At 44.3% G+C, this 18,878-nt stretch overlaps 1 protein-coding gene across 1 annotated transcript in view; it reads right to left on the minus strand.

Annotated features, from left to right (window-relative positions):
• Positions 1-18,878, minus strand: part of KCNQ3 (potassium voltage-gated channel subfamily Q member 3) — a 183,262-nt gene that overhangs the window by 13,855 nt on the left and 150,529 nt on the right. The window contains exons 2-9 of the mRNA XM_060681826.2: positions 17,943-18,033; positions 12,344-12,470; positions 10,253-10,425; positions 7,439-7,591; positions 6,177-6,287; positions 4,079-4,174; positions 3,394-3,488; positions 1,581-1,604 (exon numbers count right to left, since the gene is read on the minus strand). Of these exons, the coding sequence (XP_060537809.2) occupies positions 1,581-1,604; positions 3,394-3,488; positions 4,079-4,174; positions 6,177-6,287; positions 7,439-7,591; positions 10,253-10,425; positions 12,344-12,470; positions 17,943-18,033 (870 nt within the window). The remainder of the gene's footprint in view (positions 1-1,580; positions 1,605-3,393; positions 3,489-4,078; positions 4,175-6,176; positions 6,288-7,438; positions 7,592-10,252; positions 10,426-12,343; positions 12,471-17,942; positions 18,034-18,878) is intronic.

An 18,878-nucleotide genomic window follows, 5' to 3' on the forward strand; every position in this document is an offset into this window, starting at 1 on the left:
TTTTTTTCAGAATAAGAATTTGATGTAAGATGAAAAAGGAATAGTCTATTTCTGAGACACTGGGATAATCCGCAATTCCAACATCCAGGTTCACCAAACTTTGGTAATGTGGCCAAATCCGATCAGTTAAGGAAGACATTTTGGGTTTGCATTACAATTTAGACAGCCTGCCTTCCGCTGAGGGCTATGCTAAAATGCCTCCTGTTTCTTCTCTCTGTCTCTTCAAACCAAGGAGGAGACAGGCTATGTTAATTTCTCTCCTCTCCACCCATTTCTTCTGACAGCTTCTTGGTGATTTCTCAAACCTTGAAGTGAGAATTTGGTTGTTCTAATTTGCTAAATTCTCCAAGGAAAGGATAAAAATAGCCCTCATCTGAGGCCGACAGTGGGAGGAAAATGCTCCCTCAGCTGAGACAAATCTCCTGTGTCTTTCTCTTTCTTTCCTCGTGGATTCGGTTTTTGCCAGATCCTTCACCTTTCTCTCCCTTTTAACCAGTGGTGAAATCCAATTTTTTTTTTACTACCGGGTCTGTGGGCGTGGCTTGGTGGGCGGGGCAGGGGAAGGAGTACTGCAAAATCCCCATTCCCTCCCCATTCCTGGGGAAAGGATATTGCAAAATCTCCATTCCCATCCCACTCTGGGGCTAGCCAGAGGTGGTATTTGCCGGTTCTTTGAACTGCTCAAAATTTCCGCTACCGGTTCTCCAGAACCTGCTGGATTTCACCCTTGCTTTTAACCTTCCTTTATCCCACTATCTTCTTAGTTCTTCTAAGATCACCGTAGACCACAGTTAGTCCTCGACTTACGACCACAATTCAGCCCAATATTTCTGTTACTAAGCGAGACATTTGTTAAGTGAATTTTGCCCCAGCTTTCTTGCCACAGTTTTGAAGTGAATCACTGCACTTGTTAAATTACTAACATGGTTGTTTAGTGGATCTGACTTCCCCATTGACCTTTGCTCATCAGAAGGTCGCAAAAGGGGTTCAGGGACCTTGGGACCATGCAACCACCATAAATATGAGCTCATTGCCAAGCATCTGAATTTTGATCGCATGACCAAGGAGATGCTACATCATCATCATCACCTTTTAACGACCCCATCATCCCTTGCGGGGTGGAGTCAGGGCAACTGAATGGAGCTGAGTGTTTACTGGCCGGATGCCCTTCCTGTTGCCAATGCCGAGTTTTGTTCAGCAGATACATTCTCATTGTGCCCAGAGAGAGAAATATCTGCCTCTACCTAGGATCAAACTCACAGCCTCCTGATTTTGAGCCGAGAGCTCCACCTCTAGGCCACCGCACCACTCCACTAAGGAGATGCTACGATGGTTATAAGTGAGAAAAAATAGTCATAAATAGTCACTGTTTTCAGTGTTGCTGTAACTTGGTCACTAAGCGAATGGTTGTAAGACAAGGACTGACTGTATTGTGTTCTACCGATATGTCTGCCTTAAATTTTTTGAATGCTGCCTTTCAAACGTCACTTCCCCCAACCTCCATAACTCCTCTGAAGGAAGCCACCTTAGAAAAGGATGCTCTATTAAAAGGAACCACACTGGAGATCCGAAGGACATACCTGGTTCCATCCACTTGTTCTTTCCTTTGGGAAAATTGAAACAGAGAGAAAAAAGTGAGAACAAAACAATGGGGAAAACATAGGATATTAAACTTCAAAGGAAATTAGCGTAATCGGTTTTGACACCTAGAGGCTACATTTGCATATCATATTTAACCCAGTTACAGGATTAAGAATCAGATGCGTTTGAATGATATGTTTGTGTAAATCCAATGGTTTCACTTTGCACAGGCAAAGAGATACAATAAAGCAAAATCAGGTTAAAACTAACCAAGCTTTGCATGCTGTACAAACGACACCTGGTTTTCATTAAGCCTGTTGTGCAAAGTCTGCCAATAGGGACTCTGCTCATACATTTTTTTTCCTGCTCTATTCTATCCACAATTGAGCCCAATATTTATATGGCTAAGTGAGAAATTTGTTAAGTGAGTTTTGCCACATTTTACGGCTTTCCTTGTCACTGTTGTAAATTTCATAACTTCATAAATGCATGGTACAACATAGGAGAACAAACCCATTAGGAGAAGATTCAGCAATCCGTCTGCATTTAAAAGACACAGGCCACTCTTTTGAAGACAGCCAAGTCCACATTTTGGACAGAGAGGACCGCTGGTTTGAAAGAGGGGTCAAAGAGGCCATCTATGTCAAAACCGAACATCCCTCTCTCAACAGAGGGGGAGGGATATGACATCATCTATCTCCAGTCTACAACACAGTCCTTTCAACAGTTCCAAGAAGGCTCCACACCTATTTGAACTACCTAGGTGACCCTGATGACACAGATAAACCTCCAGGTGGCCTCAAAGACTCTCTAAAAGAATGCAAATGACCAGCTGTCTGCAAGGGGTACAAATCCTTTCATTCCCCACCATCCAGTCAGAGCTGAAGACGTTTCTTCATTCATTCATTTCATTTATTGGATTTGTATACCGCCCTACTCCCGAAGGACTCAGGGTGGTGAACAGCCACAGAATAAAACACATAAATACAAAATTTAAAAACAGAATAAAACCGAATTAAACAATTTGGCCGAGACAAATTTAAAACACCCAATAATTTTAAAAACAAATTAAAATTTACATTTTAAAGGGGAAAGATTTAGGCCAGGCCGGCTTGATGGAATAAAAAAGTCTTGAGAGCGCGACGGAAGGTTCACAGATCCGGGATCGTCCGTATCTCCGGGGGGAGCTCATTCCAGATAGTAGGTGCCCCCACAGAGAACGCTCTCCCAGTGGGGGCCGCCAGTCGACATTGTTTGGCCGACGGCACCCGGAGGAGCCCCTCTCTATGGGAGCGTACCGACCGGTGGGAGGCTATTGGTGGTAGCAGGCGGTCCCGCAAGTACCTAGGTCCTGAGCCATGGAGCGCTCTAAAGGTGGTAACCAAAACCTTGAAGCGCACCCGGAAAACCACCGGGAGCCAGTGCAGCTCGCGCAGGAGAGGTGTTACATGGGAACGCCATGTCGTTCCCATAACCACCCGCGCGGCCGTGAATGACTGAATGACCTGAATGACTGAGAATCTTCATAGACATAAGGATCCTCGTACAAAGAATCCGTTCTCTGCTAGAATATCAAATATCTTCCCAATTGAGCTCCTTTTGACATGCTAGACCTGAACTCCCATAATCCTCAGGTAGCAAGAAGACACTGAAAAAGGGAGTCTTCTAGGGATAACAACACCCCTTCTCCTACTTTTCCATTACAAAACTGGTCCTTTCATATGTCTTCCCCTCCAGTTTGGCTTAGACGATCCTTCAAATGAACTTAAGTTGAGACACTGAACCAAAAATGTCCCAATGTACAGAACTTACCTGAAATATGGGAATGATACCACAGTCTCGTAAAACCTCCATGTGGCAACAAGATCTATCCTATTAGGATTAGTAGCATAGTACCTCCAGGCAGCCTAGAGATCACAAGAGAAGTATGAGAAATGTAGGTCCTTGTATATGTATGTCTAATAAACAAATGTTATGGGAGAAATTTTTATAGATTATCCAAGTATTGAGTATTAATCAACTAAATATATTGAGCAATTGAGTCTTCATCCTGCATTTGAAGGGTGTTAAAGGTAAAGGTTCCCCTTAAACATAAGTGCTAGTCGTTCCCGACTCTAGAGGGCAGTGCTCATCTCCGTTTCAAAGCCGAGAGCCAGCGCTGTCAGAAGACATCTCCATGGTCATGTGGCCAGCATGATTAAACGCCAAAGGCGCACGGAACGCTGTTACCTTCCCACCAAAGGTGGTCCCTATTTTTCTACTTGCATTTTTTACGTGCTTTCGAACTGCAAGGTTGGCAGAAGCTGGGACAAGTAACAGGAGCTCACCCCGTTACAGGGCACTAGGGCACTAAGGCACTAGGGTGGGAGGGGCCAGCCAGGAGTGGGTTATGGGGGTTCTCCGAACTGCACAGAATCTTAGCTAGAGTTTCTCCCGAACCTGTGCGAACCCCCAGCAGCCCACCTCTGCATGTTATGGAAAAGCAGGACGCGCAAACCTGTATGAGTTCAGCTGCCGGTTTCCTTCTTTTTTCAAAGTGCTTTTGGCGATGTTGTTCCTGGACTTTTAGAGCCAGTCCTGAACCCAAAATGCCCTGTAAGGCAAGACGAACAAATCAATGCTTGAGATATTTCTTCGTGAAAAGCGTAGGATGAAGAAGAAAAAAAACTCTCCCTCGGGGTGACCACATAATAAGGAGTCGGGGATCTGTTCTTTCTCCTATTTTTTTTTCTTCAGGACAGCAGAAGCTGAATATGGTCCAAGGAAGCCTGGAGAAAGTGAGATATGAGACTATTGTATTTCCCCGAAAATAAAACCAGGTCTTATATGAATTTTTTGCTCCAAAAGATGCATTAGGGCTTGTTTTCTGGTTAGGTCTTATTTTGGGGAAAATACTTATATTAAATATTAAATGCTTCCATCTGGCTGCCGATCTTAACTGGGTCTTATTTTGGGGGTAGGGCTTATATTACGAGCATCCTGAAAAAAACATTTTAGGGCTTATTTCCCGGTTGGGTCTTATTTTCGGGGAAACAGGATACAAATGCTCATAAAAATTATAGCGAGAAGAGTATAAGATAAAGAATACAACTTTATCACCATCTGCTGTTGTTGGTGCTTCCACAGTCAAGAATGCCAATTTCTTCCCTCTGTTCTGTCTTCCCTTTTCTTGGAACTAACTTTCTTGGATTCAATATTCCAAGCATGCCTCCCACCAGAAATGGGTTTCAGCAGGTTCTGAACGGTTCTGGAGAACCGGTAGCAGATATTTTGAGTAGTTCAGAGAACCGATAGTAAAAATTCTGACTGGCCCCGCCTCCATCTATTCTCTGCCTCCCAAGTCCCAGCTGATCGGGAGGAAATGGGAGTTTTACAGTATCCTTCCCCTGGAGTGGGGAGGGAATGGAGATTTTACAGTATCCTTCCCCTGCCACGCCCACCAAGCCACGCCCACCAAGCCGTACCTACAGAACCAGTAGTAAAAAAATTTGAAACCCACTGCCTCCCACTCACCAAGTTTGGGTGATATTTAACAGATATTTATCATTACTTTCCTGTGTTAGGATTTCTAGTTCCTCCTGTTTATTACCCATATCCTGTGTAAAGATATACAGGTTGTACTCATATTATGACTGTAATGGAGCTTGCATATTACAGTAGTACGTTATAATGGTACAGTGGTGAAATCCAAATTTTTTTACTACCGGTTCTGTGGGCATGGCTTGGTGGGCATGGTGTGGCTTGGTGGGTGTGGCTTGGTGGCCATGGAAGGATACTGCAAAACCCCCAATCCCACCCACTCCAGGGGAAGGATACTGCAAAATCTCCATTCCCACCCCACTCTGGGGCCAGCCAGAGATGGTATTTGCCGGTTCTCCGAACTGCTCAAAATTCTGGGAGTTGAAGTCCACAAGTCTTAAAGCTGCCTTAAAGGGACCCCTGCCCTATACCATTTCAGACAAGTGGCTGTCCAGTCTCTTCTTAAAAACCTCCAGTTCTGTTATACAGGTAGTCCTCAAGTTACAATAATTCATTTAGTAACTGTTCAAAGTTACAACGCACTAAAAAAAAAGTGACGTAAGACCTTTTTCAAAGTTACAACTTTTGAAGCATTTCCCCCATGATCAAAATTCAGATGTTTGGCAACTGCTTCATACTTATGACCGTTGCTGTGTCCCAAGGTTCCCTTTTGCGACCTTCTGACAAACAAAGTCAACGGGGAAGCCAGATTCACTTAACAACCGTGGCAAGAAAGGTCGTAAAACAGAGCAAACCTCAGTTAACAAATGCCTCACTTAACAACAGAGATTTGCCCCATGTATGTGTGTGTCAATTGTGGCCGTAAGTCGAGGACTACCTGTATTGAAACGTTTTGAGCAGCCAGGAGGGCTCCAGAGAGATGGAAAGATGCAGCACAGAAGCTAGCAACACCTTCACTACCTCCAAAATTAAAGGAGAAATTAGGAAGAAATTCTCAAGCAATATTAAAGAAACTGATGCCTTTTTATTTTCGGAGGAAGAAACTTTGTGGAATTGCAAGAAAGATTTCAGGGCGGGGCACCCTCATGTCTCAGGAAGTCCTTGATGAAACTTACAGCAGGAAGGGCAAAAAATGAAACTCCGATTAACGAAAACGCAGCTGCGATCAAGCGCCCTTCCCACGTTTTGGGTGTCTTGTCCCCGTAGCCGATTGTTGCCAGCGTAATCTGTGGGGAGAAGGTTTGGGACAGTCTGTAAGAAAGACAAAGCAAACGGGCAAGAAGAATGATTCCTTGGCACTTCCAGATGCCCCCTTCCACACCCAGATCTCTGCATCTCATCTGACTGGTAAGCCTGAGTTGCTACGTCCTGGAGGGCCCTGGACATCTACTACTCTCTGTAAGATTTTCAGTCTGTTGGAATACGGTGCAGAACTGTAAAATGTTTTCTCCTTCCTTCCTTCCTTCCTTCCTTCCTTCCTTCCTTCCTTCCTTCCTTCCCTTCCCTTCCCTTCCTTCGTCTTCCTTCTCTTATCCCTCCCTCTCTCCCATCTATCTCCTTTTTCTTTCCTTCCTTCCTTCCTTCCTTCCTTCCTTCCTTCCTTCCTTCCTTTCCTTCTCCTACTCTTCCCCATCCCTCCCTCCCTCATCCATCCATCCCCTACTCCTTCTTTCTTTCCTTCCTTCCTACCTTTCTTCGCCCACCTATCTTCTTTCTCTTATCTCCCCTGCCATCCATCTCTTTTTTCATCCGTCCGTCCTTCCTTCTTTTCCTTCCTTTCTTCCTTCCTTCCTTCCTTCCTTCCTTCCTTCCTTCTTGCCTGCCTGCCTGCCTGTCTGCCTGCCTCCTTCCCTCCCTCCCTGCACCTGTTTCCCTTCCTTCTCTTACTCATCCCTACCTTCCATCCATCTCCTTAATTTCCTTTTTTCTTTCTTCCTTCCCCCACCCATCTCTCTTCTCTTACCCCTCCCTCTAACGCTCCCCATCCATCTCCCTCCCTCCCTCACTTACTCCTTCCTTCCTTCCTTCCTTCCTTCCTTCCTTCCTTCCTTCCTTCCTTCCTTCCTTCCTTCCTTCCTCAACCTATAATCAATACCACCCAGCAGCTGTGTTTACAAGAATCAGGAATTTTGGTTGCATATTTCACCTATTTACCTGGGTATCCACTCTAAGTCAAATCGTAAAACACGCAGACCCACCACACTCATCAGTACTAACACTACCCAGGCCTAGCAGACTGTACAACTAGGACTAACTGCCCTGGGTCAGCAATGAGGTATGAACACACAGCCCATGCAAGTCCCATAAAGTAGAAAAATTCTGCCATGTTCAGACAAAAGATCTAAAACAAATGAGCTGGATCGCCGTTAATACTGACCAGTCCCCACCAGAGGGCGTCAGCATAGGTCCCAAACTCTTTGGTCTCTTTTCCATCCTCGTCTTTTTCAAGCACGTCCTTCTCCACCAGGTAAACCAAGAACGAGGAGAGGATGAGGGTTAAGAATCCAATGTACCAGGCAGTGATGAGCTCCTAAGACCGAACAGGTTACCATAAGCAAAAGGAAAACATTCAACCGGATCATGAGAGTCCTAATTTAAGCTAATTAAATTAAGTTGATGAAGATTCTCAGCCATCCAGGTAGAGTTGTCTGGAAGTGGTGTCATAGCAACTGGAATTCTTTTCCTTTTTTTGGTTTGAAGTGTTATGCTGTTTATCCAAGTAGCTTCTTCAGTCGGTCCGAAGAAGCTACTTGGATAAGCAAGGAAACATTCAACCTAATTAAATTAATTTATCCTGACTGTACCCCTCAGGATTGTCCCAAGAGTTTGGGCTGCTTTGGGGAAGAACCTCAGAAAGTCCGCTCTTTCTTCACAAATCAATCTTCTCACCCACATCATTACTAGCTGCTTCTCATTTTCTTTGGCATGACAAGAGATTATCTTCAGTGATTACCACGGACAAGAAATAGAAGCATCTACTGTTCCTGCTCAGATATGTTCCTGCTATCTAAACTGGCATGAAAGGTTAGCAAATGAGCAGGCTGTTGTGTAAAGATCAACATGGAGTAGATCCAAAGGTTTATTGTCAGTAGACCTTCCCTTGAGGTGGGTAATGGATCCATTCTTACACCAACCCTTAGAAATGACCCCCAACTATGATAGAAGTTACTATCGTTACTACTGTGCTTCCCCGAAAATAAGACCCTGTCTTATATTTTTTTGAACCCTGAAATAACTGCTTGGCCTTATTGCCATGCGCCAGGGGTGAAATGCTCCTGGTTCGGACTGACTTGGGCAAGTAGGTAGCGATGGCGGCGGGCAGTTCAGAGAACCGGTAGCAAAAATCCCTGCCCCCACCCCATGCCCAGCTGAGCCGCGCGATCATCAGAGGCTTTTTTTCTTTTAAATGGCTCTGACGATCCAAGCTTTGACGATCCCAGCTGAGTTGCCTGTCAATCAGGCAACTCAGCTGGGATCGTCAGAGCCATTTAAAAGAAAAAAAGTTTTTTCTTTTAAATGGCTCTGATGATCCAAGCTCTGACGATCCCAGCTGAGTTGCCTGATTGGCAGAGGGTTTTTTAAAAACCCTCTGGCGATCAGGCAACTCAGCTGGGATTGTCCGAGCCTTTTGAAAGCATTTTTTTACATGGTTTTACCTGTAAAAAATGGTTTTAAAAGTAAAATAAAAATTGGCCACGCCCACCCACTCACATTACCCACCCCACCAAGCCACGCCCACAGAACTGGTAGTAACAAATTTTAGATTTCACCACTGCCATGCGCTCAAAAGCCCGATTGGGCCTATTATCAGGGGATGTCTTATTTTGGGGGAAACAGGCTATGTACAAGTAAATGTTAGAAGTTAAGACTACTTTTATGTATGCTTAAAAAGTTTAAAAAAAAGAGAGAGATGATGGATAGATACATAATATTTTTAATATGGGAATTGCTGTAGTAGAGGTTAGAAATAAGGGACAGAAAGCAGAAATTGGGAAAACACTACCATATATACTGCTACAAAATATAATACATTATAATTACAAGGTCTATGTAAATCTTAGAAGCAAAAAAAGAAAAGAAAAAGACTATTACTATGTATATTTAAATAATACTATTATTGTTACCAGTATTTTGTGTAGAGCAAATTGACCCAGACAATAATATGTTGAAGGGGGGCGGGGGGGAACGACACACCATGAATAAAATTACCCAAAAAAATAATAATCCCCAAACTACTATGAATACTCAATCTGGCCCAGCGGAGGTGCTTTTGTGGATAATTTATCCCTCATGGCTACATTGCTTTCATTCTATTCTTTTCCCCACATCTTCCCCATTTCCTTCTAGCACTTATTTATTTATTTATTTATTTATTTATTTATTTATTTATTTATTTGTTTGTTTGTTTGTTTGTTTGTTTATTTATTTATTTATTTTGTATACCACCCTTCTGCAACAGGACTCAGGACGGTGAACAGCCATGGTAAAACATAACATATAAAATTTAAAAGCAATTTAAAAAACATTAAATAATTTTGGCTATCCATTTAAAACAACCTGGATTAAAACCAATTTCAAATTAAAACCGAAGGGATAGGGTCAAGCCAGCCCGGCTAGGTGAAAAAGATGTGTTTTCAGGGCCCGACGAAAAGTCCGGAGGTCTGGTACCGTACGTATCTCTGGGGGTAGATTGTTCCAGAGGGCAGGTGCCGCCACAGAGAAGGCTCTCCTCCTGGGGGTCACCAGCTGACATTGTCTGGCCGACGGCACCCTGAGGAGGCCCTCTCTGTGGGAGCGAACTGGCCAGTGGGAGGCTATCGGCGGCAGAAGGCGGTCTCGTAGATACCCCGGCCCTAAGCCATGGAGTGCTTTAAAGGTGGTCACCAACAGCTTGAAGCGCACCCTGAAGACCACAGGAAGCCAGTGCAGCTTGCGCAGGAGAGGTGTCACATGGGAGCGCCCCGTCGCTCCCATAATCCCCCGCGCAGCCGCATTCTGGACCAACTGGAGCCTCCGGGTGCACCCCAAGGGGAGCCCCATGTAGAGAGCATTGCAGTAGTCCAGACGGGAAGATGTTACCTAGTTGGGTAATGAAACCTCTGCAAGAAAACAAGCAAGCTCAGAGAGCACCGAGGACCCCACAGTTCAACCCTGAACTACCAGCATTCTCTCCAATCGCTTCCCTTCTTACTTTGCTGTGTGCACAAATAGCTGATCCCAGAAGCTTCCAGGTGCCACCTCTCCGGTCCATACGCAGCATCCTTAGGATCTGGAGGAAACGGAGACTTCTCAGAGATGTAGCTAGGACATTGCCTTGGTTGCCAACAGCTACCACTGGGACAGAGGCGATCAGTACGAAGATATCTGCGCAGAGAGATAGAGAACAAATCTTGCCCAAAGAAAGGATCCGGGATTCATTTGAAAATCTAGATGGCATGAAAATCTAGATGTTCTGGCCCAAACACGACAAGCCCTCTGTAGTTAACTAAATGTTTCCTTTAGTAGGAACACCAGCAGCCCCAGCAAAAAGTCTCACAGCAGGCCTACAAGTCTGTCTGGCAGGGAGAGGAATAGTTGTCTGCACATCTATAATCTCCGCCCCCTGCCTTTTATCCCCACAGCTAGGGTGGGACTTCACTAGCACCAGTGGCTGTTCCATCCTAAGGACCAGCCCATAGATTTCCACTGCTCTCCTCTCCTCTGCCTTCTGCGCATCCGCGAGTTAGGCACTGGACCCAGCTGTTCCTCCTCTTCCTCATCAGCCACCTCCAGACCTGGGGGCTGTTGACTCTCCATCTGAGGGCTGACGGACGGCCCAGGCTCTGCCTCTGTCTCTCTCTCTGCCAGCTCCATTTTCTCTTCCCCCTCGGAGCTCTCTGATTGCCTTCATGCTGGCCCTGACTCCCACACCTCCTGCTCCTCATCTGATTCAGCTGCCGGAGGGACCAGCGGCCAACAGGCCACAACACTCTTGGGGAATTAAAAACAAACAAACATCTGTTTCAAGTTCATCTAATTTCCTTGTTTGCAGCTTTATCTACTTAAGTTGTTTTAGGATGATGAGAATATCACCTACACCAGTGGCCCCCAACCTTTTGGGCACCAGGGACCGGAGAAAAGTTTTTTCCGTGGACCGGAAGGGGCGTGGTTTTGCATGCTGCCTGCATCCTGCGGATGGGACTTCGCTTGTTTGCGCGGACAGGTTGGTGGCATACAGTGGACTAGTGGCTGTCCACGGACCAGGGGTTGGGGACCCCTGACTTACACATCTCCAAGACATTATCAATACAGGTAGTCCTCGATTTATGATGGTTCATTTAAATACAGTAACAGAGTTGGAAGGGACCTTGGAGGTCATCTAGTCCAACCCCCTGCTCACGCAGGAGACCTGTACTAGGGATTCGAACCTCTGAACTGCCGACCTTTCTGATCGACAAGCTCAGTGTCTTAGCCACTGAGCCACCTAGTCAAGTCTGTGGGTGCTTGATTGACAGCTCCGGTTGGATTGGCAGATGGGTCATCCTGATGATGGGGGAGGGCCGAGAAGGGAAGGGCAGAAACGAGAACAATGTGTTTATCATCAGTTTGGGTAGTCTGTCCTTCCGCACTACGAAACGGGGTTGTTGTAATCGTGCTAGAGAAGCCCTGATGGTTTAGAATGCTACGTATCGGTCGTCTTCCGTTGGAGAAAAGTTCGAATACAAATCAAAGGGAAGAAATAAACACTTATCTCATTAGACCTGGGCTATTTATTTTTTTCCTTAAAAAAAGAAAAATAGAATTCCTTTATTTTGGGTGGTCCTTGAGTGCCATCTAGTGGCCACGCGGCCATCAAGCACCCAAGCCACAAGTTAACGCTTAGTTAAGAGTGATGGATGGAGGGGTTCATTACAATGGCAGAGTCTATTTTGGTGTTTCTGAGCAAAAAAAAAAGAAAGAAAGAAAGAAAGAAAGAAAGAAAGAAAGAAAGAAAGAAGGAAGGAAGGAAGGAAGGAAGGAAGGAAGGAAGGAAGGAAGGAAGGAAGGAAGGAAGGAAGGAAGGAAGGAAGGAAGGAAAGAAAGAAAGAAAGGAAGGAAGGAAGGAAGGAAGAAAGAAAGAAAGAAGGAAGGAAGGAAGGAAGGAAGGAAGGAAGGAAGGAAGGAAGGAAGGAAGGAAGGAAGGAAGGAAGGAAGGAAGGAAGGAAAGAAAGAAAGAAAGAAAGAAAGAAAGGAACCTGTGACTGATTTATTTTCCACTCCTGCTCGGAAAAGAAGCCGTGATGTAAAAGCGTCACATGCTTACCCAACATACAGAGAGGCTTTCTGGCAAATTTCAGCCTTCCACGCCAGCCCTTGTATCGACAACAGCAGCCAGCTGCCCAGATCCTTAAGGCAAATTCTGCTCCGAAGATGAAAATGGCAAAAGTTTCCTATCAGAAAGAACATGGGGGAGGGGGGGGAGAGAGAGAAAAACTTGCAATAACAAAATTTTGAGAGGAGTATATCGCTCGATAAAACAATTCTTAGGTGCTCAAAAGAAATGAATTTGGATAAGGAGAATCTTGCTGGAAGCAGAATGTTTCACAAACCCGCTGGCTAGGGTTTGGTGGAGGCAGTAGCCTAATAGAAGAATTTATTTATTTGGTTTTTCATCCTGCTTTTGTTATAGGAAAAATGACGGACTAGAGCAAGCTCTTCAGTGCAGGAAAGAGTTTATTGCGCAAGGTTCAAACAGTCCAAAGACAGCGAAGGGTCTGAACAAAGATGGCCGATTTTGACCAGATATTTATACAGTATAAAGGCAAAATTATTACAGAGAGTGATGCATTTCACACGCAGAAGCTACCCTTTAATCTATCTCTAGGAAAGACATAACAGCCTTGTTCCCACAGGCTCAGGTTTTCAGCTCCGGAGCTCAAGACATAATAAAAGGAGATAAGGGGCTCAAAGGCGCCTCACAAGCAGTAAAGAGGACAGTAAGGAAAACAGTATTTCCTCTCTAGAATCTACATGACATTTGGGGTGCAATAAACATTAAACAACAGGATGTATCTGTTTAGGGTCAGTTTGCCCTTTTACAATTCTGTACCTACGTCAAATACCGTTTGTCATCTCAGCACCTTGGCACGGAAGAGGCACTTCTGTCTTGACCAAAGATTTGGATTTCTAATAATTGAGTTTTATCCCAATATCGAATCTTAGCCTGGCTCACTTTTATTACTGCTTGTATGTACATATGAGAAGGCAATGGGCATATCTACTATTCCTTCCTGCTCCTACAGTCTTCACAACAACAACCCTGTGAGGTGAGATAGGTTGAGAAAGAGTGACTGGCCCAAAATGATCCAGCTGCCTTTCATCCCTAAAATGGGACTAGAACTCACAGTCTCCTGGTGATTGGCCCAAAGCCAATCTTTCATGCCTAAGGTGAGACTAGAACTCACCATTTCATGGTGATTGGCCCAAAGTCACATAGCTGGCTTTCATGCCTAAGGTGGAACTAGAACTCACCATTTCCTGGTGATTGACCCAAAGCCACCCATCCAGCTTTCATGCCTAAGGAGAGACTAGAACTCACTGTCTCCTGGTGATTGGCCCAAAGTCACATTAGCTGGCTTTCATGCCTAAGGTGAGACTAGAACTCATGGTTTCTTAGCTCCTAAGCCAGCACCTTTACCATTAGGCCAAACTGGCTCTAGAACAGTGGCCCCCAATCTTTCAGGCACTAAGGACCGGTTCCATTCAGGGCACTTTTTCTGCAGACTGGGGAAGGGGCAGGATTTCGCCCACTGCCTGAATCCCACTTCTGCACAGATGGGGCTTCGCTTGCTTGTGTGTCCTGGTTCCTGATGGGCCATAGACCAGTGCTGGTTCATGGCCCGAGGGTTGAGGACCCCTGCTCTAAAAGATCCCAAATTGAGGAAGCCCTTTTTAAAGCCAATTCAACCATGTTGAGGATTCCCAACAATTCCAGAAGACATAAAGCATGGTTGTCCCATGGTCCCATCCATTATCTATCCCAGACCACTACTCTATGCTTAGACATCTGTTCAGGGATGGGCTTCAAAAATTTTAGCAAGGGACATTTTTGCCCTCCCCGGGCTCCGGAGGCTTTCCTTGAGCCTCTGGGAGGGCAAAAACAGCCTCCCCAGGCTCCAGAGGCCCTCTGGAGGCTGGAAACAGGCCTGTTTCCAGCCTTCCCAAACTTCCAGTAGGCCCGTTTTTCACTCTCCCCGAGCCTCCGTGCACGCTGTGCACTTACCTGCATCCAAAACAGGACACGTGAGGACTCCTGGGAGGGGTGGGGTGGGTGGGGCCAGCCAGGAGTGGAATTTGGGGGTTCTTTTAAACTGCACAGAATCTTAGCTAGAGGTTCTCCCGAACCCTGCAAACCCCCAGCAGCCCATCTCTGCATCTGTTCCTAGCCATAATAACACCATAGGAGCAAGACATGATTCGTGATGATAGGATGCAAGCTCCACCTTTTTGCATGTGTTGAGTAACATCACATGCTACTACTTAAGGCTCAGTGATGTGTTTTTTGGTCCCTTGCTCCTTCTTGCCTTCTCCGGTAGAGACTTATGGTAAGATGACTCATTTCCAGACTTTGCTGGAGCCCACAAGCCTACCATGAAAAAAATAAAATCCAGTTTGCTTTGGAAACTAAAATTATGGGAAAGGTTGAAACGTTCCAGCGCTCGTCTATTCTATTCCAAGGTCTGACAAGAATAGAATAGAATAGAATAGAATAGAATAGAATAGAATAGAATAGAATAGAATAGAATAGAATAGAATAGAATTATTTATTGGCCAAGTGTGATTGGACACACAAGGAATTTGTTGGTGCATACGCTCTCGGAGTACATAAAAGAAAAGATACGTTCATCAAGAATCATAAGGTACAGCACTTAATGATAGTCATAAAGTACAAATAAGCAATCAGGAAACAATCAATATCAATATAAATCGTAAGGATACAAGCAACAAAGTTACAGTCATACAGTCGTTAGTGGAAGGAGATGGGTGATGGGAACGAAGAGAAGATGAGAAGATTAATAGTAGTGCAAACTTAGTAAATAGTTTGAAGGTCACTGGAAGAGTCACTGACCCCACCAGAAGTGGTCCTGTCTCAAGAGACTGAAACTCTCCCAGAAAAACCGGGGTGGCCCATTCCATTTACAATGGAATCCTTCCAGTAAATTTCCAATCATAGAAGACTTCCCGTAAGGTTGAATTGACGGATTCTGACCTCACAGCATTTCTAGTAAGGTTGGGAAGCTTGTTCCAGTAATGGAGCATGTCAGGGTAATGAAGATTTAAAGCTGACTAGCCATTATAAGGCTGTAAATCAAGATGATGAACTGAGGATGAGTCAGCAGGGTTACTGCCACTTTAAGAAGCTGTCTATATAAGGAAGGCCATTAGAGGGTCTCTCTCTCTCTCTTTCTCTCTCCTCGTGTATCCTGCTTGTGTTCTATCTGCATTGTAGTTCTCCATGTAGAGATGAAGATTGATTGATTGATTGCCTGGTATGTGCCTACCACGTGTATGTATGTATATAGAAGTCTTGTATATAAACCACTGCTGGTAAGACAAACCTCTGTGTCCTGTATTTTGCTCCTGAGTGGTCTCAAAATAGTAGTCACGCTATAAACACTCTGACAGAGCATTTCCAACAAGCCAGGAACAAGATTTTCAGAGTCAGGACATTTTGATTCTGATATATTTTGTCCACATCTACTGGAAACCATGCAAGTCCCTTACATCAAGGAAGCGTGCTAAACCTGGGACTGTCTATTCCAGAGATCTTCAAACTTGGCAGCTTTAAGACTTGTGGACTTCAACTCCCAGAATTCTCCAGCCAGGGGTGGGATTTAACAGTTCGCTGAAACAACTATAATGTTAGCTATGGGTTCGCCCGAACCCGTGCAAACCCGTAGCAACCCACCCCTGGTCTCACCCACCGAAGAGTTCTACCTGATGGGATCCAGGAAGCGAGTCAATTTTGCCATTGCATCTGTCCTCTGGACCATTATCCCTCCCAAATGAAGCTAGATCACCCCAATAATCTTCTCTAAAGCTCTCAAAATTTGGGGGTTTTTTTCCCCAGCAAGCTTAGGGATCAAATAGGGAGCTTGAAGTCTGGTTATACTTCATGTAAATATCTTCCCTATCATAGTCTTGTTTTTATCCAGGTTGATTATTTTAATGGGTTTGCAAAAAGTTTTAAAACTTGGTTTTACTGTCCCAAAGGTGTTTTTTTTTTCAGGAGGCAACTGGACATCCTTGTTTTTTCTAAAATAATATAAATCCAGGGGTGAAATGCTCCCGGTTCAGACCAGATCGCCTGATCCGGTAGCGATGGTGGCGGGTGGTTCGGAGAACCGGTAGCAAAAATCCCTGCGCCCTCCTCACCATGCCCAGCTGAGCCACACGATCATCAGAGGCTTTCTTTTTTTTTTTTTACTTTTAAAAGCATTTTTTTCGGCCGAAGAGGTAGTAGAAAAATGCTTTTAAAAGTTAAAAAAAAAGCCTCTGATGATCGCGCGGCTCAGCTGAGATTGTCAGAGGCTTTTCAAAGCATTTTTTTCTGCAACCTCTTGGCCGAAGAGGTGGTAAAAAAAATGCTTTGAAAAGTCTCTGACGATCCCAGCTGAATTGTCTAAATGGTAGAGAGGCTTTTCAAAGCATTTTTTAAAAAGCCTCTCTGACGATCCCAGCTGAGTTGCCTGATCGGCAGAGAGGCATTTTTTAAAAAGTCTCTCTGACGATCCCAGCTGAGTTGCCTGATCGGCAGAGGCTTTTCAAAGCATTAGAAAAAATGTTTTGAAAAGTTTAAAAAAAAAAAGTTGGCCACGCCCACCCTGTCACATTACCCCACCACCACCAAGCCACGCCCACAGAACCGGTAGTAACAAATTTTACATTTCACCCCTGTATAAATCCTTCCATTACCCCTACTATCCTGCCAGAGTTGAAGAAGCTTCTTGGATGAGAAGCGAAACGTCTTCAAAAGAAAAAAAAAATGAGTAAGTCCAGTTGCCTCCTGAAAAAAGCACCTTTGGGACAACCATGATCTGGGTGACTGAGAATCTCTACAAACTTGCTTTTTTTGCATGCCACTCACAGAGCCATTTTGAGCGAGATGAGTGGCCGTATAAATTGGACAAATAAATTGGATAAATTTTAAAAAAATTAAACTCCTTCAAGGGAAGAAACCAGAGGTGGGATTCACTTACTGTTACTACCAGATTGCTCAGCACCAGAAATGTGAGTGTGTGGCATGCGTGTGGCATCACAAAATATGCATGTGTGTGCATATGCATGCGGCATCACAAAACATGGCAATTTGCTTGTGCATGCCATCCGCGCATGTGTACAACGTCAAAAACACAGCAATATAAGACAGGATATAAGTTAAAAGACCGAGAGGAAACAATTTATTACGAGGCATGGAATAGATGGTGTAATTGGTTGGAGAAAGAATCCAAAATATAAATGTATAAACGTAAGAGAAGATATTAGAGAGGAGCAAAATAGTTATTGTGTAATAGATAGGTATAAATTGTAGTGAATATAGAAATGAGTAAGTAATATATAAAATGTATGTGTATATAGTTGGTTAAAAGATAAAATAGATATTATCAAAGATGCCGGTATCGGAAAGCTGTAAAAACGTGACAAGGATGTTAAAAATGTAAATGTTGAATAGAAATTAAATTTTAAAAAAAACGACGGGATTGCATCTGAGTGGGTGGGCAGGCCCACCCGCAGGTCACCGCTACGGGCTCGCCCGAATCGGTCCGAACCGGATGAATACCACCTCTGGAAGGAATCCTGTTCAAGTCACCTTGGCAGAACAGGTATATCAACAACTTTGCCATAAGCCCATTTTTGCTTACCAAAAGCAAGAGCCAATATCCAGAAGCTTTTTCGTATTCTCCAAAAGTGGTCAGCACTGCTAAAATCAGGCATCCCAGCACGATCAGAAATCTGGAGGAAAAGAGAAGAAGGGAAACTGAAATATTGTCAGGGGTTCTTTCTATCGGCAATTCTCTAAAAGGGTTGGGGAGATAAAGAGAGAGCTTTTATCCTGACTGCAAGGTTGTTGTTAAGCCAAAGATTCCTACAGTGTCCCAAAAAAAATATGGGTAGTCCTCGACTTATGACTACAATTGAGCCCAAAACTTTTGTCGCTAAGCGAGACAGTTGTTTAAAAAGTTTTGCCCTATTTTACGACTTCTTTGGTCACCGTTGTTAAGTGAATCACTGCAGTTGTTATGCTAGTAACCTGGCTGTTAAATGAATCTTGGCTTCCCCGTTGACTTTGCTTGTCAGAAGGTTGCAAAAGGGGATTGTGTGACTCCTGGACACTGCGGTCGTCATAAACACGAGTCAGTTGCCAAGCATCCAAATTTTGATCATGTGGCCATGGAGATGCTGCAATGGTTGTGTGAAAAATGGCCATAAGTCACTTTTTTCAGTGCCGTTGTAACTTCAAATGGTCACTAAATGAACTGTTGTAAGTCAAGGACTATCTGTATGCATAGTCCTCAATTTACAACCATTCGTTTAATGTCCGTTTGAAATGACAACCATGTTTCCCCGAAAATAAGACCGAGTCTTGTATTAATTTTTGCCCCAAAAGACGCATTAGGGCTTATTTTCAGGTGATGTCTTATTTTTTGGGAAATACTGATACTGGGGTTTATTTTTGGGGTAGGGCTTATATTAAGAACATTCTGAAAAAATCATGCTAGGGCTTATTTTCCGGTTGGGACTTATTTTCAGGGAAACAGGTGTTGAAAAACATGACCCTCATAGCATCTTCCCAGTCA

This window comes from Pantherophis guttatus, chromosome 3 (genome assembly GCF_059756535.1).
Source record: "Pantherophis guttatus breed Tessera chromosome 3, ASM5975653v1, whole genome shotgun sequence".
In the NCBI taxonomy this organism is placed as follows: Eukaryota; Metazoa; Chordata; class Lepidosauria; order Squamata; family Colubridae; genus Pantherophis; species Pantherophis guttatus.